Source organism: Bos indicus, chromosome 19 (genome assembly GCF_029378745.1).
Source record: "Bos indicus isolate NIAB-ARS_2022 breed Sahiwal x Tharparkar chromosome 19, NIAB-ARS_B.indTharparkar_mat_pri_1.0, whole genome shotgun sequence".
Lineage (NCBI taxonomy): Eukaryota > Metazoa > Chordata > Mammalia > Artiodactyla > Bovidae > Bos > Bos indicus.
The window spans coordinates 43,929,245-43,945,099 of NC_091778.1; the positions used below are offsets into that span (position 1 = coordinate 43,929,245).

Genomic DNA, 15,855 nt, shown 5'->3' on the forward strand with positions numbered 1-15,855 from the left:
AGTTTGGGGGCGGGGCGAGCTTTGGCGTATGCGCAGTGCGACGGGCTAGCGAGCGGCGGCTTTGCTGGCGGGAGCGGCAGCATTTCTGTGGCGAGAGCGGTAGCTTTGCCGTAGAAAGCGGCTGCAACGCAGCTGCCAGAGGAGAGATGCCGAGGGAGATCATCACCCTACAGTTGGGCCAGTGCGGCAATCAGAGTGAGCGAACTTCCGGCCCCTCCACTAGCCAGGGTTTCTTAGGTTCTACGGGATCTCACTGTGGGATCCTGAACTCCATCTGCCCTTCCCAGAATCGTAGTTCTCCGAAAGGTGGGACATGCCTGACCCAGTATCCAGTTGCTCAACCCCAAGGGGCCCTCCTCTGCCCAGTCGCTGATATAGTGCCCTTTCCTCTGACACGAAAGACTCCCGAAGCTTGACTTCCTATCCCTGGACCCAGGCATTGAGTCCCCCAGCTCCTAGTTGGAACCTGCCCAGACCCAGATATCCTCTTTCTTCCCGCCCCCGTCTCTCCCGTCAGTTGGGTTCGAGTTCTGGAAACAGCTGTGCGCCGAGCATGGTATCAGCCCCGAGGGCATCGTGGAGGAGTTCGCCACCGAGGGCACTGATCGCAAGGACGTCTTTTTCTACCAGGTGCCGCCAGCGACTTAGCCAGGGCCGGTAGTGGCCCAGGGGTTCTGAAGGGAAGGGCAGTGGCTTGGTACTGGGAATCCTACTGGGCAGAGGAGCCAGGGAGGCTGGCTTGAAGAGGGAGGGAGGCAGGAACCAGGGTTGGGAGGGCTGGAGGACTGGGCAGGCCCGAGCTAATTGGGCTTCTCCTAAACTCCCCTTTACAGGCAGACGATGAGCACTACATCCCGAGGGCAGTGCTGCTGGACCTGGAGCCCAGAGTGATCCACTCCATCCTCAACTCCCCCTATGCCAAGCTCTACAACCCAGAGAACATTTACCTGTCGGAGCATGGAGGAGGAGCTGGCAACAATTGGGCCAGCGGATTCTCCCAGGTCATTTGCTGTTCCCTGTTAGAAGAACTCCACTCCTGCATGGGGACTGGCCCTATGACTTCCTAAAGAGAAGATAAACCAGATGGAGACTATATGAGTGGAGAGGGAGATGTGACTGAGGGGGTTCTGAGCGAACTATGTAATAGTCATAAGACACTGCACTCGGCTCATGCCGGATGCCAGGCCATTGTTAATGTTTTACATAAATTAACTTACCCAGACCTTCCAACAATCCTAGAGGTAGGTACTACAGGTCCACAGTCTCTGTAGGTTTCCAGAATCCAGAAAACTCTGAAACTAAAAGAGGATTTATAACTACTCATTTAGCATCAAAACCGAATCTCAATATAGATAAGCTAGTTTATAGTTTCTGTTCAACTTACTTCCACTTCTCATTCCTTTCACTACAGAAATATTAATGTATTTGGTTAGCACCCCTCAGACCCCTGCCCCACTGGTGTTCTACTTAGCTTGTGTAATACACACCATATAGCCCTCCTAGAATCTGAAATATCTGAACTCTGAAACATAATGCCCCAAGAATTTTAGATAAGGGACTATGGACCTGTATTAGTGCCTTCATTGTACAGATTAGGAAACTGAGGTATAGAGAGATGAAGTAGCATGCCCAGAGTCACCCGACTAACTAGACCTAGAGCTAATATAGGCAGTCAGGCAGTCTGGATGTAGAGACCCTGCTCATAACCACCAGGCTGCACTACCTTTCAGTGCAAACAAAAAGGACCACTGTGTTCTGAAAAGGACTTTTAGGTACTATAAGGAGAATGGAGGGTGGCTATTCTGAGGCCAAAGTCCTTGTCCCTTAGTCCTGCCCCACTCTGATGCCCCCCATGTCTGTACAGGGAGAGAAGATTCACGAGGACATTTTTGACATAATAGACCGGGAGGCAGATGGCAGCGACAGCCTAGAGGTGAGCATCTCCGGAATGCCGGTGGGGGGCCAGCAGGGACAGCTCGGCAGCACCCTTTAGAAGCCATCTGTTAGGTGTGGGACCCTCCCTGTGCAACCTTTGCACTGCACAGAAGCCACAGGGCCTTGTTGGAAGTAATGAAGAGTCTACTAATCTGTGTGTGGGGGGTGGGGGGAAGGAAGTGGAGGAGAGGTCCTGGGAAGATAGGAGTCCAAGAAGTTATGAGATGGGTAAAATTGGAAATCCTGCCACTTGAAACCTAGATACTGACCGCCCCTTCCCCATGCAGGGCTTCGTGCTGTGTCACTCCATCGCTGGGGGAACAGGCTCTGGCCTGGGCTCCTACCTCTTAGAACGGCTCAACGACAGGTAAGTCTGTTTTGAAGGGCAGTGAGGATTTGGTTTCCCAGGTGACTGGGAGGCCCTCCAGATAAAACCTTCCCATTCACTGGAGCAGGAAAGGGCTCTTCATTCCCTGCTGTATTGAGAAAGGAAAAGTACAATGATCAGGAACCCAATCACACTCCTAGTGGTTGGAACCAGAGTCTAGAATCCCGATCTTTGATGAAGATTCAGGGAGTAAGCCTGATTCGGAGTTAGAACTCTAGGTCCTAAGATGTCTCTCTGCCCTTCCCCCCTTTTGGGTTACAGACTGCCAAAAGTCAAGTCTCCCTTCTCTGCTGTCCTGTGACCCGAACCCCAATTTCCCCATCCTGACAGTCATTAGAAACCCCAAGTTTACCAAGCCTCCAGTCTGTTGCCCTTGACCATCCTTTCTCAAACACCACTAGGTACCCCAAGAAGCTGGTGCAGACATACTCAGTGTTTCCCAACCAGGATGAGATGAGCGATGTGGTGGTCCAGCCCTACAACTCACTGCTCACGCTCAAGAGGCTGACCCAGAACGCTGACTGTGTGGTAAGTCCGGGAGTCTCCCTTACTCCAGTCCCAACCCCCGTCTATTTCATCCTTTTCATGCATTTTTAAAAGTCCCATTTTGAACCTTCCTGTGCCCCAGTCTTGTTCAAGTCTCTTTTGGATGGGTCTTTCTGGCCATGAAGCACCAGGGAAATGAAGCGTCATAGCCCAGACTCAGGCAGAGCTCCTGTACTTTCTGTCCTCCTAAATCTGACACCCTCTTCTGTCCCCCCAGGTGGTGCTGGACAACACTGCCCTGAACCGGATCGCCACAGACCGCCTGCACATCCAGAATCCCTCATTCTCCCAGATCAACCAGCTGGTGAGCCCCCTGCTCCTGGACTCCCTCCTTCCCAAAGCACCATCTAGGGAAGGGAGGCCCCCAGGACAAGGCCCATGACCCGGCACCCTGTCCCCAGGTATCCACCATCATGTCAGCCAGCACCACCACCCTGCGCTACCCCGGCTACATGAACAACGACCTCATCGGCCTCATCGCCTCGCTTATTCCCACGCCACGGCTCCACTTCCTCATGACTGGTTACACCCCCCTCACCACGGACCAGTCGGTAAGAGCAGCCCTCAGGCCCAGCAGGCCCTGACCAGCCTTTCCCTTCTCTCTGCTGCACCCAGAGGCCCTGCTTCCTGGCTGACTTGCTCTCCTCTCCCCCTGCCTGTGGTGCCCTGCAGGGCCCAGGCTATATGGAGTCTGCTGATGCTTCTGCACAAGGCATGAATTAGCTGAGCTCGGGGGACTGAGATCTCTGATCCCTCAGTGAGGACCTGAATCTAAGGACACTCCCCAGAGAGACCAGGCTCCCCCGCGTCTGATGGGGCTGTGCGTCGCCTCGTGCTTTCTGTCCATGCATCTCTCAACTGTGCCCTGAGTGCTGGGCTGCCCTGTGGCCACTCTCCCCTCAGGTGGCCAGCGTGAGAAAGACCACGGTCCTGGATGTCATGAGGCGACTGCTGCAGCCCAAGAACGTGATGGTGTCCACAGGCCGGGATCGCCAGACCAACCACTGCTACATCGCCATCCTCAACATCATCCAGGGGGAGGTGGACCCCACCCAGGTAGGTGAAGCCCCTTTGTCCTACCCCCGGAGCCCATAGGGGTAGAGGAGAGGCTACCACCACCATTCCTGTGCCCACCCCAGGTCCACAAGAGCCTGCAGAGGATCCGGGAACGGAAGCTGGCCAACTTCATCCCCTGGGGCCCCGCCAGCATCCAGGTGGCCTTGTCCAGGAAGTCGCCCTACCTGCCTTCTGCCCACAGGGTCAGTGGGCTCATGATGGCCAACCACACCAGCATCTCCTCGGTGAGCCCCATAGTCATCTTCCTGGTGGTGCCTCATCTCTCTACAACCCTGCTGCCCTGCTTCTGGCTTTTTTTTACTGTGGGGATACCCCAGCCTTGGTTCCCTGGCTCTCTGAGTCACATGGTTCCTTGAAGTTCTCCGTGACCCCTCTCCACTCTAAATCCTTTTTGTACACCCTTAGCTCTTTGAGCGGACCTGTCGCCAGTACGACAAGCTGCGGAAGCGGGAGGCCTTCCTAGAGCAGTTTCGCAAGGAGGACATCTTCAAGGAGAACTTTGACGAGCTGGATACATCCAGGGAGATTGTGCAGCAGCTCATCGATGAGTACCACGCAGCCACAAGGCCAGACTACATCTCCTGGGGCACCCAGGAGCAGTGAGTCCTCTGGACAGGGACCCTCATCTGCCTTACTGGTTGGCCCAGGCCCCGCCTGACTGACCACCCCTCAGAGCACAGATCAGGGACCTCGCACCTCTTTCTTATCAACACACTTACCCGTACTCTCTGTTGACCTGAGGACACATGTAATCTCCTTGTGAGACTGTTTATGTTTAATAAACCACTGGATATAAATCAAGTCACTGGACTGTTTGAAGGCTTGGGGAACTGGAAGAGGGGGTGCCTGTTCTTTCTCCATCATTCTGATGGGGTCTTCCTCTACTTCCTACACCTTCAACTCTAAGCAAATGGCCTCCCCTAGCTTTTCCTTCCCCTGCTTAGTATTGGAGAACATGGGTGGGCTGACTCACCTGAGACATTCCTTTTTAGGGCAAACAGGCCCACACACACTGCCTTGCTCTCCTGACACTCTGTATCCCAGTTCCTCCCACCCTCCACCTCCCCATATGGTGACCATTCGCCAGTTTCACATTCCCACATCTGAATGTCCCATTGGTCATCACAGCAGCAGGCCTGTGGCCACCACCCCCACCACCAAGCCCTGGACAAGCAGTAGAGTCAGCCCAAATGCCTTTAATCTTGCAGGCAGGGTAGTGACAGAAAGCCAGTCCTGGAATGCCCTGGTCAGGCAGGTGGAGTCTAGGATGATCAAATCAGGAGACCAAATCCAAAGCCTGGACTATAAGCAGGGCCAAAAGTGGACCCATATCTAAGGTGCCAAAATTCAGTTATTTCAAAGGCTAAAGTTGCCTTTTTAATTAATTAATTTGCTGTGCATTAATTAATTTGCTGTGGATCTTTAGTTGCAGCATGCAAACTCTTATTTGAGGTAGGTGGGATCTAGTTCCCTGACCAGGGATTGAACCCAGGTTCCCTGCATTGGGAGCATGGAGTCTTAGCACTGGACAACAAGGGAAGTCCCAGAGCCTTCTACTTCTGGTACAAGATTGCAGGGGAGTAGTTAATACACAGTGGCCTAAGGCTTCAGGATCAAAAGAACAAAGCAGGTTGTCCGTAGACTGGTGGATTGTCAGGGCCCCTCTTAGGCCCTCATACCCCCCAAAGCTGAGGGTTGTAGTAACTTTTACATGCATGTGGACCCTGTGCCAGGTGCTCTGCATTATTTTGTTTAATCCTCAGGACAGTCCTATGAAGTAGTAAATGTTATTAACCCCATTTTGTAAATGAGGAAACAGGCTGAGTGATTAATTTACCCAGTCACCCAGCTGGTGAAGAATAGAGTTAGAGTCAAACCCTGGTTTGACTGCCTGGCATCGGTGTTCCTAACCATTGCACATCCTGCTTTTTGTGATACCTTCCTGGGCTGGTGTAGAAGAGTCCCATTTCTGGGGTCTTGGAGCTGTAGGATGGGTCCATGGTTGTCACAGGATGTGGGGACCTTGAACACCTGTGCATATTGGGCAGGTGGAGTCCAGGGAGGGAGGGGGTGTCGGCCTCAGCAGGCAGCAGGTAAACCCACCAAGCGTCCCTATCACCCCGGTCAGGGCAGTCTTCTTGCCTCACCACCCAGATGTCTGGGGCCAAACCTAGAGAACCAGGCCCTGTGGATGGGAAGGATGGTACTGGCAGGGCCCAGCAAGCAGATGAAGCACCAGCCCAAGAAAGTCCCTCTAGCTCTCCATGAAGGCTGAAGAGTCCCCTTCACTTTGGGTGAACTAGGACTTTTTCCCTCTTGCTCCCTGTTAGCCTGGGGACACACTTTTCCTTCCATGAACCACTGTATCTTTCATAAAGCTCTGGACGTAAACAAAGCGAGCAACACACAGGGCAGACCTTCATGAACAAAGGGGACGATTACAGGACTGATGCGCTGAGAATGCGTAGTCACAAGCCAGGCCCTGGGCTGCCTGAGGGTGGCAGGGAGGCTGGTCACATCAAAGCCTGTCACCACCACGGTCAAAGCATGAGCCTGTCTCTTTTGGTTGCCAGGGTCTGTAGGTGGTAGACTCAGGAGAGCCAGCCTTGTTGTCAGCCAGCTGCCTGTTCATCCAGGAGGGAAGAAGATGACTTCAGGAAAAACCAATGGGCACCGGGTCCCTTCTCAGCTCTACCTCTGACGCCTGCACCCTGGATACCTTGTGTTGCTCCCGCCCTTGCCACTGACGACCTGCCTTTCATCTCCTGGGGCATCTGCAAGACTGGCTGGTGCTGAATAGGGGATCATGAGCTAGCTGGCAGATGTGGTGAGGCTGCTGTATGTGAAGAGCCAGCTGGCCCCCCTCCAGGCCACAACCATCCCAGAACCCTCCTTTGCGAGCCTAGTTAAACAGTATGGAGCCCAGAAGGGAAGGAATACCTAGGGAATCTAGAGTCAAAGTTGTATGTGGATATTACTAGCTACCGACCCAGAGGGGTGAATACCCTCCTCAGGAGGGGGAACTGGACTTAGCAAAGATGCCTCCTTTTTCTGACTGCTGAGTGTCTCAGCGCAGACTAACACCTCAATGCCAACTTCAGAGCTGGGCCCCTCCCCCAAGGCTATTTCCAGATCACCCATCACCCCACACCAGCCCAACCCCTCCCTGTTCTTGGCCAGCAGCAAACCCCAAAGTGTGTCAACCAGAGGGCAGCAAGGAGGCCAGGTGGAAAGGGAGGGAGGCCTCTGGGATCAGGGCAGCAGGTGGTGCTGGTGAGAAAAATCCCTGCGGTCTGAGAGCCTGCCAGCCACAGAAGTGACTGTCCCTGATGAGCGACAGGACTGTTTCGGAGGAGCTGGAGTGAGCAGAATGCTCAAGCCTGGAACAGGAACCACTTCTGGACTAAAGAGATGAGAGAAATGAACAATTTATTTTATTTCAGCATTTATGTTTTGGCTGTGCTGGGTCTTCATTGCTGTGTGCGGGCTTTCTCTAGCTGCAGTGAGCAGAGACTACTCTAGTTTCAGCAAGAGGGCTTCTTGTGGTGGCTTCTCCTGTGCTTCTCCTAGAGCACAGGCTCTAGGGCTTCAGTCGTTGCAACACAAGGGTTTAGTTGCTCTGCGGCATGTGGAATTTTCCCAGACCAGGGATTGAACCTGTGTCCCCCGTATTGGCAGGCGGATTCTTAACAACTGAACCATCAGGGAAGTTCAAAGATGAGCCACTTAAAGGTAATTTTTCTAGAACACTTCAGTGTGATGTGACCACGGGGACCTTTATATGTACCTGAGACAGAGATCTAGCAATAGGAAGCACTTTAAAAACAGACTGAGGGACTTCCCTCGTGGTCCAGTGGTGAAGAATTGCCTTCCAGTGCAGGGGATGCATCAGGTTCAATCCCTGGTCAGGGAATTAAGATCCCACATGCCTTGGGGCAAATGAGCCCACATGCACTGCAACTAGAGAGAAGTCCACGGGCCACAACTAAGAGCCTGTGTGCTGCAATAAAGACCCAGCACAGCCAAAAAAAATAAATACATTCCTTAAAAAATAAAAATAGAGTGAAACTTTGAGATTGTAATTTCCAAAAATGTGTTGAGATGAAACCAGGAGGTGATGAACTCAAGGATGGGCAGGTGAGGAGAGCTGCTGCACAGAGTTGGTGAGTTAGTCTAGCAAGCCTTATTCGTGGTCTCTACCAGACACAGGTATTCTAGAAATCCCTGGAAATGGGCACTCTGCCCTAGAGAGTCAGTTAAAATCCAACACAAAGGGCTTCCCCAGTGGCTCAGTGGTAAAGAACCTGCCTGTAATGCAGATTCGGGTTCAATCCCTGGGTCAGGAAGATCCCTGGAGAAGGAAATGGCAACCCACTCCAGTATTCTTTCTTTCCCAGGAAATCCCATGGACAGAGGAGCCTGGTGGGCTATAGTCCATGGGGTTGCAAAAGAGTCGGACAGGATTGAGCAACTAAAATCCAACATACAATCCTCCCTCCAGTAATGCCCACGCCCCACCACCACCACCACCAGTCTCCAATCCCTCTTGAGGATCTGAAGCAGGTAAGGGGATGCCCTAGAAAAGTCACAAGAGCATTTAAATTGACACGCTGATTTATTAATACATCATGTGTAAGTTTAAATTACATATGGCCTGACCACTACAGTGTGAAATGATAAAATGTTCTTGCAAAGCTGCAGGCTCTGTCAATCAAGGCCTAATACTTCTGTGAGACCCTACTGGAAACACCATCTACATATCTGTGGCACTGCTGTAGTGGTAACCTTGGTCGTGGAACCCAGAAGTAGGTAGTTCTCACTAAGCTTCAATCCTCAAATCCAGTGGCACTGAATTATTAATAGGGTGACCAATTCATCCTGGTTTTAGCACTGAAAGTCTTGAGTCCCAGAAACCCCCCTCAGATTCAGTTTTAAAACTAAAATTTCCACATTTCCTCATTCCTGGGAAAACCAGGACAGCTGGTAATCCTAAATTTAAGAACACCATAGAGAATGATTGGAAAATCTCAAGGCAGTATATGTGAGTGATCAGGGCTGAGTTCAGGCCTAGTAGACATTTGTTCATAATTGAGCAAGCATTTATTAAAAATAGAGACTGGGCTTCTCTGGTGGCCCAGTGGTTAAGAATCTGCCTTGCAATGCAGGGCACACCACTTTGATCCCTGGTCCAGGAAGATCCCACATAACATGGGGTACCAAGCCTGCATGCCATGACTACTGAGCTCTGCAACAAGAGAGGCTACTGCAGTGAGAAGCCTGTACATTGCAACTAGAGAGGAGCCCCCGTTCACTGAAACTAGAGAAAGGCCTCCTGCAGCAACGAGGACCCAGTGCAGCAAAAAATAAATAAATAAATGTATTTTTTAAAAAATACAGACCAAGTTGCCCATTAAACTTCACAATGGACCCTACCTGAGGGGGTTTCCAATTTTATCAGGAGAGAAAGAAAGTGAAAGTGAAGTCGCTCAGTCGTGTCCGACTCTGTGACCCCATGGACTGTAGCCTACCAGGATTCTCTGTCCATGGGATTTTCCATGCAAGAGTACCAGAGTGGGTTGCCATTTCCTTCTCTGGGGATCTTCCCGACCCAGGGATCGAACCCGGGTCTCCCACATTGCAGGCAGATGCTCTACCCTCTGAGCCACCAGGGAAGCTCTTATCAGGAGTGGGTAATATATAATGTGATTTTATTACATATTCATAAAATATTAATAATATAATTTTTGTATGTCATCATGTATTTTAATTAACTAACTGTCTCAAATATAAGTTGTTAATTTTAAGTGCTGAATGTAAAATGGCACTATTCTGGGCTTCTCTGGTAGCTAAGCTGGTAAAGAATCTGCCTGCAATGCAGGACACCCCAGTTTGATTCCTCGGTCAGGAAGTTCCCCTGGAGAAGGGATAGGCTGCCCACTCCAGTATTCTTAGGCTTCCCTGGTGGCTCAGATGGTAAAGAATCCGCCTGCAATGCAGGAGACCTGGGTTCAATCGCTGGGTTGGGAAGATCCCCTGGAGGAGGGCATGACAGCCCACTCCAGTATTCTTCCCTGGAGAATCCCCATGGACAGAAGAGCCTGGCGGGCTACCAGTCCATGGGGTCACAAAGAGCTGGACACAACTGAGCGACTGAGCACACACACACACAAGCACTATTTTAAGCACTTTAAATTTATGAGCTCATGTAATTTTGACAACCATATAGATAGATATTAGCCCAATTTTACAAACAAGGAAACTGAAGCTCAGAAGAAAGTGAAGCTCTGGATCATATGGCTAGTAAGTGGTTTTTCTGTACTTGGAAAGAAAAGACAGATGTGATAAATGTCAAATATATGATAGGCTGTCAATGGCAAGAGGGAGGGTCTCATTCTGTGACACTCCAGGGAGAAGAGTAAGGACCCATGGAGGGAACCACAGAGGGGCAGGACCCAGCTTCACGGCAGGGGGACTTCTCCATGATCAACACTACCCTCGAGTGGAGTAAGTGGACACGTGGACCGTGAGTTCCCCTGCAGTGAACTCAGTCAAGTAGATTCTGCACGATGACTTGCCTGGAATGGATGGATGCCAGCAGATGGATGAGGTGACCTTAAATCCACCTTCCAGCCTTAAGGACTGTTAGGAATTTCTTAAAAGTCATTTTCTTTTATAATAACGTTTATTCATTTTTATTTTTAAAATATATTTATTTGTTCTGGGTCTTCATTGTGGCATGTGGGATCTAGGTCCCTAACCAACGATCCAACCCAGGCCCCCTGCACTGGGAGCGCAGAGTCTTAGCCCCTGGACTCCAGCTTATTTATTTTTTAAAAAACAAATCTATTAGGGGCATACCATGTACCCAAATCCTTTCCAGGAACTGGGGATACCTAGATGAATAAACTAAGGTGCTTAGAATCTCAAAAAATTCACAGCCCGAGACATCTACACAGAAGTGACAGTCTAGATGGTAAGCAAATGTCAGCAGGACCACTACAGTGTATGCTCAGTAAATATCTGTTGAATATCTGCAAGAAGGAGAGGCTGTGGGGGGTCAGTGTGGGAGTCCCACAGAGGAACAGTTGTTGACAGGGTCTTGAATTCTGAGGAAAAGCTTCCCAAGTGGAGATGTAGGAGAGGGTAGGAGGGCTGGCATGTGCAAAGGCGCAGTCTGGGCAGGGGAGTGAGGTGTAGCTCACTCTCCTCTGAAGCTCAGCCATTCCTGCCCCATCAGTAGTTTTGAGGGGACACTTGCAACAGGCAAATGAGGCCACCAGGGCTCACCTAGGACTGCACATATGGCATGGCTTGTGTGCTCAGTCCAACTCTCTGCGACCCCATGGACTGTAGCCCACCAGGCTCCTCTGTCCTTGGAATTCTCCAGTCAAGAATATTGGAGTGGGTAGCCATTTCCTTCTCTAGGGGATCTTCCCAATCAAGTGATTGAACCCATGTCTCCTGCTTGGCAGGTGGATTATTTACCACTGAACCACTTTTAGCTTCAGAAGCCCCATTTAAGGCTGAGGGGATACCAGACAGAGAAAGGAGGCTGTGGCCCAACCCAGGTATGATAGTAGGCTTCACAGAGAGAAATCAGCCGGGGTCTTTTATGCAAAGGGAACAGTTAAGGCACTGACGTCCACAGGGAAAATCATGGTAAGCACCGGGAAGAACACCTGGGAGAAGAGGGAGGCCCAAAAACAGGACTGTGGGTTTGGAAGCTTCGAAGACTCAGAGGTGCATCTGGGGAAGCAATTGGAGACCAGGTCAGGGAGATATTCCAAGACCAGGTCAGTCATGTAGGGCCTTTTATGCCATGTAGAGTTCGGACTTTATTCTCAGAGCAAAGAGGAAACCCTGAAGGCCAGCTGGGAAGCTTCAGCCACCAGCCTGCCCTTTCTAGACTTTCCCCCCCAAATGACCCCCACCCCCACCTCCTGCTTTCTTTTTTTTCCCCATTATTACTTATTACAGGATGTTGCATATAGTTCCCTCTGCTATACAATAGGACAAAGGTTAACTATTTTATATATAGTAGTTTGTATCTGTCAATCCCAAACTCTTAATTTACCCCCTTTCCTCTTGGGTAACCATGAGTTTGTCTTCTAAGTCTATGGGTCTGCCTCTGTTTCATGTATAAGTTCATTTGTGTCGTATGTTATTTTTTAATAATTTTATTTATTTTGGGTTGTGCTGGGTCTTCACTGCTGCATGGGCTTTTCTCTAGTAGAGGTGTGCAGGCGTCTCACTGTGGTGGCTTCTCTTGTCTGGGAGCACAGGTTCTAGAGCACAGACTCAACAGTTGCGGTGCACAGGCTTAGTGCTCCGTGGCATGTGGGATCTTCCTGCATCAGGGATCGAACCTGTATGTCCTGCACTGGTATGCGATTCTTTACCATTGAGCCACCAGGGAAGCCCCTGTGTCATATTATAGATTCCATGTCAAGTGATATTACATGGTCTTTTCTATATGGACCTGCTTCACTTAGTATGATAATCTCTAGATCCATCCATGTTGCTGCAAATGGCATAATTTTATTGATTTTTATGACTAAGCAGTATTCCATTGTATACATGTACCATATTTTCTTTATCCATTTGCCTGATGATGGTCATTTAGGTTGCTTCCATGTCTTGGCTACTGTAAATAGTGCTGCAATGAACATTGGGGTGTGTGTATCTTTTCTAATTAGAGTTTTCTCTAATTAGAAAAACTCTTCTAGAGTTTTCCAGAAGTGGGATTGCTGGATCATATGGCAGCTCTGTTTTTAGTTTTTCTAAGGAAACTCCATACTGTTTTCCATAGTGGCTGCACCAATTTACATTCCCACCAACAGTGTAAGAGAGTTCCTTTTTCTCCACACCCTTTCCAACATTTATTTGTAGACTTTTGGGGGGGGGGGGGGGCGGCGGTGCTGCATCAGGTTGCAGCACATAAGATCTTCGGCACACAAGCTTGCAGCTCCCTGACCAGGAATCAAACCCAGGGCCCCTGCATTGGGAGCGCATAGTCTTAGCCACTGGACCACCAGGGAAGTCCCTGTAGACTTTGATATTTTTTAATTATCATTTATTTATGGCTATGCTGGGTTTTCATTGCTGTGTGCAGGATTTGTCTGGTGCGGTGAGCGTGGGATACTCTTCGTTGCGGTTCATAAGCGTCTCACTGCAGCGGCTTCTCTTGCTGCTGAGCACAGGCTTTAGGTGTCTGGGCCTCAGTAGTTGCTGCCCTTGAACTCAACAGCGCAGACACAGTGGTTGCTTCGTGTGGGCCCGGTAAAGCGCCTGGGCTTCAGTAGTTGTGCCGTATGGACTTTGCTGCTCCACAGCATGTGGGAGCAAACCCGTGTCCCCTGCATTGGCAATCAGATTCTTAACCACTGGACCACCAGAGAAGTCTCCCCTGTAGACTTTTTTTTTTTTTTTTTCCCCTGTAGACTTTTAAATGATGGCCATTCTGACCAGTGTGGGGTGGTACTTCATTGCAGTTTTTATTTGAATTTCTCTAGTAATTATCGATGTTGAGCATCTTTTCACTTTCCTAATGGCCATATAGATGTCTTCTTTGGAGAAATTTAGGTCTTCTGCCCATTTAAAAAATTAGTTTGTTTGCTTTTTTGATAATGAGTTGTATGAGCTGTTTGTATATTTGGGAAATTAAGCCCTTGTCAGTCACATCATTTGTAAATACTTTCTCTCATTCCACAGGTTGTCTTTTTGTTTTGTTTATGGTTTCCTCTGCTATACAAAGGTCTGATTCAGTCCCAGTTGTTTATTTTTGCTTTCATTGCTATTGCCTTGTCCACCCCCTGCTTTCTATTCCCCTCCTGTTCCCTAACTTCTTTGCAACCAATATTTGGCAAACCTAATATCAAATCTCTTGTCTATGTCCTGCCACTTCTTTCTGAAAGTGGATTCTTAGCTGCCGTTGCCAGTACACTGACGCCTGCTCTTTATCATTTTTTTCTCAGGAGCCAGGGCTGGCCCCACCCTAAGCTGCCCCAGACCAGTTCTGCTCAGTAGCCAAGCCCAGCTTCCTTCCCTTCCCCCAAGGCCTCAGATCATTCCTGGCCAGGCCCAGGCGGGCCTCCTCCGGGAGCTCAAACACAATATTCCCCTTTCTGTGTGCAGTGCACTGGCTGCACAATTTCACAGTGCTTTGTTAGTGTTATAATTGTATTTTTTCACGTAATTTCCTTTTCTAAACTCTCGAACACACCCCATGTATTCCATAAAATGCTTTGGCATTCTTGCAATAATTAAGTTCCAACAAATAAAGGTGTTTTGTAAATGTACCCTATTCCTTAGCAGTTAACTCTATAATAAGACAGATTTTTTTGGTTCATTTTTTATAGTAATCAAGAGATGTGGGTATGAAATGTGGACATTTTCTGTTAAAAATGAAAATATAAAGACAGGATACAAAATCCTTGCTACAAACTGATTTTTTTTTTTTAAGTTTGAAATGATAAATTCACAGAAAAGTGCAAAGAAACACACAGTGAGGTCTTTGACACCCCCTACCCAGCCACAGGGCTTCCCAGGTGGCGCTAGTGGTATCGACCCTGCCTGCCAAAGCAGGAGATGTAAGAGACATGGGTTGTATCCCTGGGTCAGGAAGATTCCCTTGCCTGGAGAATCCCCATGGACAGAAGAGCCTGGCAGGCTACAGTCCATAAGATCATATAGAGTTGGACACGACTGAAGCGACTTACTTAGCATGCACGCATGCACCCAGCCTTGGGTTAACATCTTGCATAACTATAGTATAATATCATAACCAGGAAATTGACATTGGCACAATCCACAGAGTGTATGCAGACTTCACCAGTTATATATAGAAAACTATATGTATATGTAGTTTTATATATATATATATATATTTATACATATATATATATATATATATTTATACATATATATATATGTGTGTATATATATATATATATATATATATATATAGTTAATGAATGTAAGTGTGTGTGGCCCTATGCAATTTTACATGTATACCTTAATGTAACCACCACCATAAACATGATACTTCATTATAACAACAGCCCATGACTCTCTCATGCCACCCTTTTATATCCACACTCACTCTCCCCTCAGCCTGATTTAAATATGAAAAAATATTAATGGAGCACAGAAAAATTGCCGAGAAAATTGTGGGATAATGCTTGATTTATTTTTTATTTTTACAATTTTTAGTCTTTTCCATTTTTATTCAGTGAGAATCCATTACTTTTTTAAATTAATTAACTAATTAATTTAAAATTACTTAATTAACTATTTAAAATTACTTAATTAACTAATTTGGCTGTGCCAATGGGATCTTCAGTCTTCACTGGGGCATGTAGGATCTTTTAGTTGCAACGTGCAGAATATTCAGTTGCAGCATATGAGATCAAGTTCCCTGACCACCTATCAAACCTGTGCCCCCTGCATTGGGAGCATGGAATCTTAACCACTGGACCACCAGGGAAGTCCCAAGAATCCATTACTTTATGATAAAAATATCTTGGTGAAATTTCTAGTATACACTGTAACATTTATAATCACATGATCCCACAATTTTCAGACTGGAAGAAGACCTGGTGGATTTTAATTTATATTAAAGTTTACCAACAGATCAAAATAAGCCCTTCCCTTCCACTCATAAAAATTTTTCCATCTCCCACAGAGCAATTTACAAAGTAAAACATTCTAAGTGTTGTTCATAATTTTATCCTAGCCCGCCTTTATAAGGTTAAACTTGAACACAGTAAAAAGACATTGTTTCTATTATTTACAGATTGCATAAAAACTCATTGCAAAATGTAGAGGCATAAAATCTTGATTTATCGTTTCTCTTGATTCTGTGAATTGACTGGAAAGTTCTTTTGTTGGTCTCCTCTGGCTCACTTGGG

The 15,855-nt window shown here is 48.2% G+C and overlaps 1 protein-coding gene and 1 long non-coding RNA gene across 2 annotated transcripts in view; one reads left to right on the top strand and one right to left on the bottom strand.

Moving 5' to 3' along the window:
• The first annotated feature begins 27 nt into the window (after positions 1-27).
• TUBG1 (tubulin gamma 1) lies at positions 28-4,747 on the top strand. Its single transcript, XM_019980981.2, has 11 exons — positions 28-195; positions 518-630; positions 834-1,001; positions 1,865-1,933; positions 2,223-2,302; positions 2,725-2,851; positions 3,087-3,173; positions 3,271-3,420; positions 3,773-3,925; positions 4,009-4,170; positions 4,352-4,747. Exons 1-11 carry the CDS (start codon positions 147-149, stop codon positions 4,547-4,549), a joined length of 1,356 nt encoding a protein of 451 aa, XP_019836540.1. The 5' UTR covers positions 28-146; the 3' UTR covers positions 4,550-4,747.
• Positions 2,289-15,855, bottom strand: part of LOC109573655 (uncharacterized) — a 41,563-nt gene continuing 27,996 nt past the window's right edge. Inside the window, exon 3 of the long non-coding RNA XR_002182954.2 lies at positions 2,289-2,411. This is a non-coding gene — a long non-coding RNA (uncharacterized lncRNA). The remainder of the gene's footprint in view (positions 2,412-15,855) is intronic.

Excerpts from the sequence above, each read along its gene's own strand:
- TUBG1 (XM_019980981.2), top strand. The coding sequence starts at position 147 with ATGCCGAGGGAGATCATCACCCTACAGTTGGGCCAGTGCGGCAATCAG. Across the intron at positions 2,303-2,724 it reads TTAGAACGGCTCAACGACAG|GTACCCCAAGAAGCTGGTGC; the intron begins GTAAGTCTGTTT and ends AAACACCACTAG. Across the intron at positions 3,421-3,772 it reads CCCTCACCACGGACCAGTCG|GTGGCCAGCGTGAGAAAGAC; the intron begins GTAAGAGCAGCC and ends CTCTCCCCTCAG.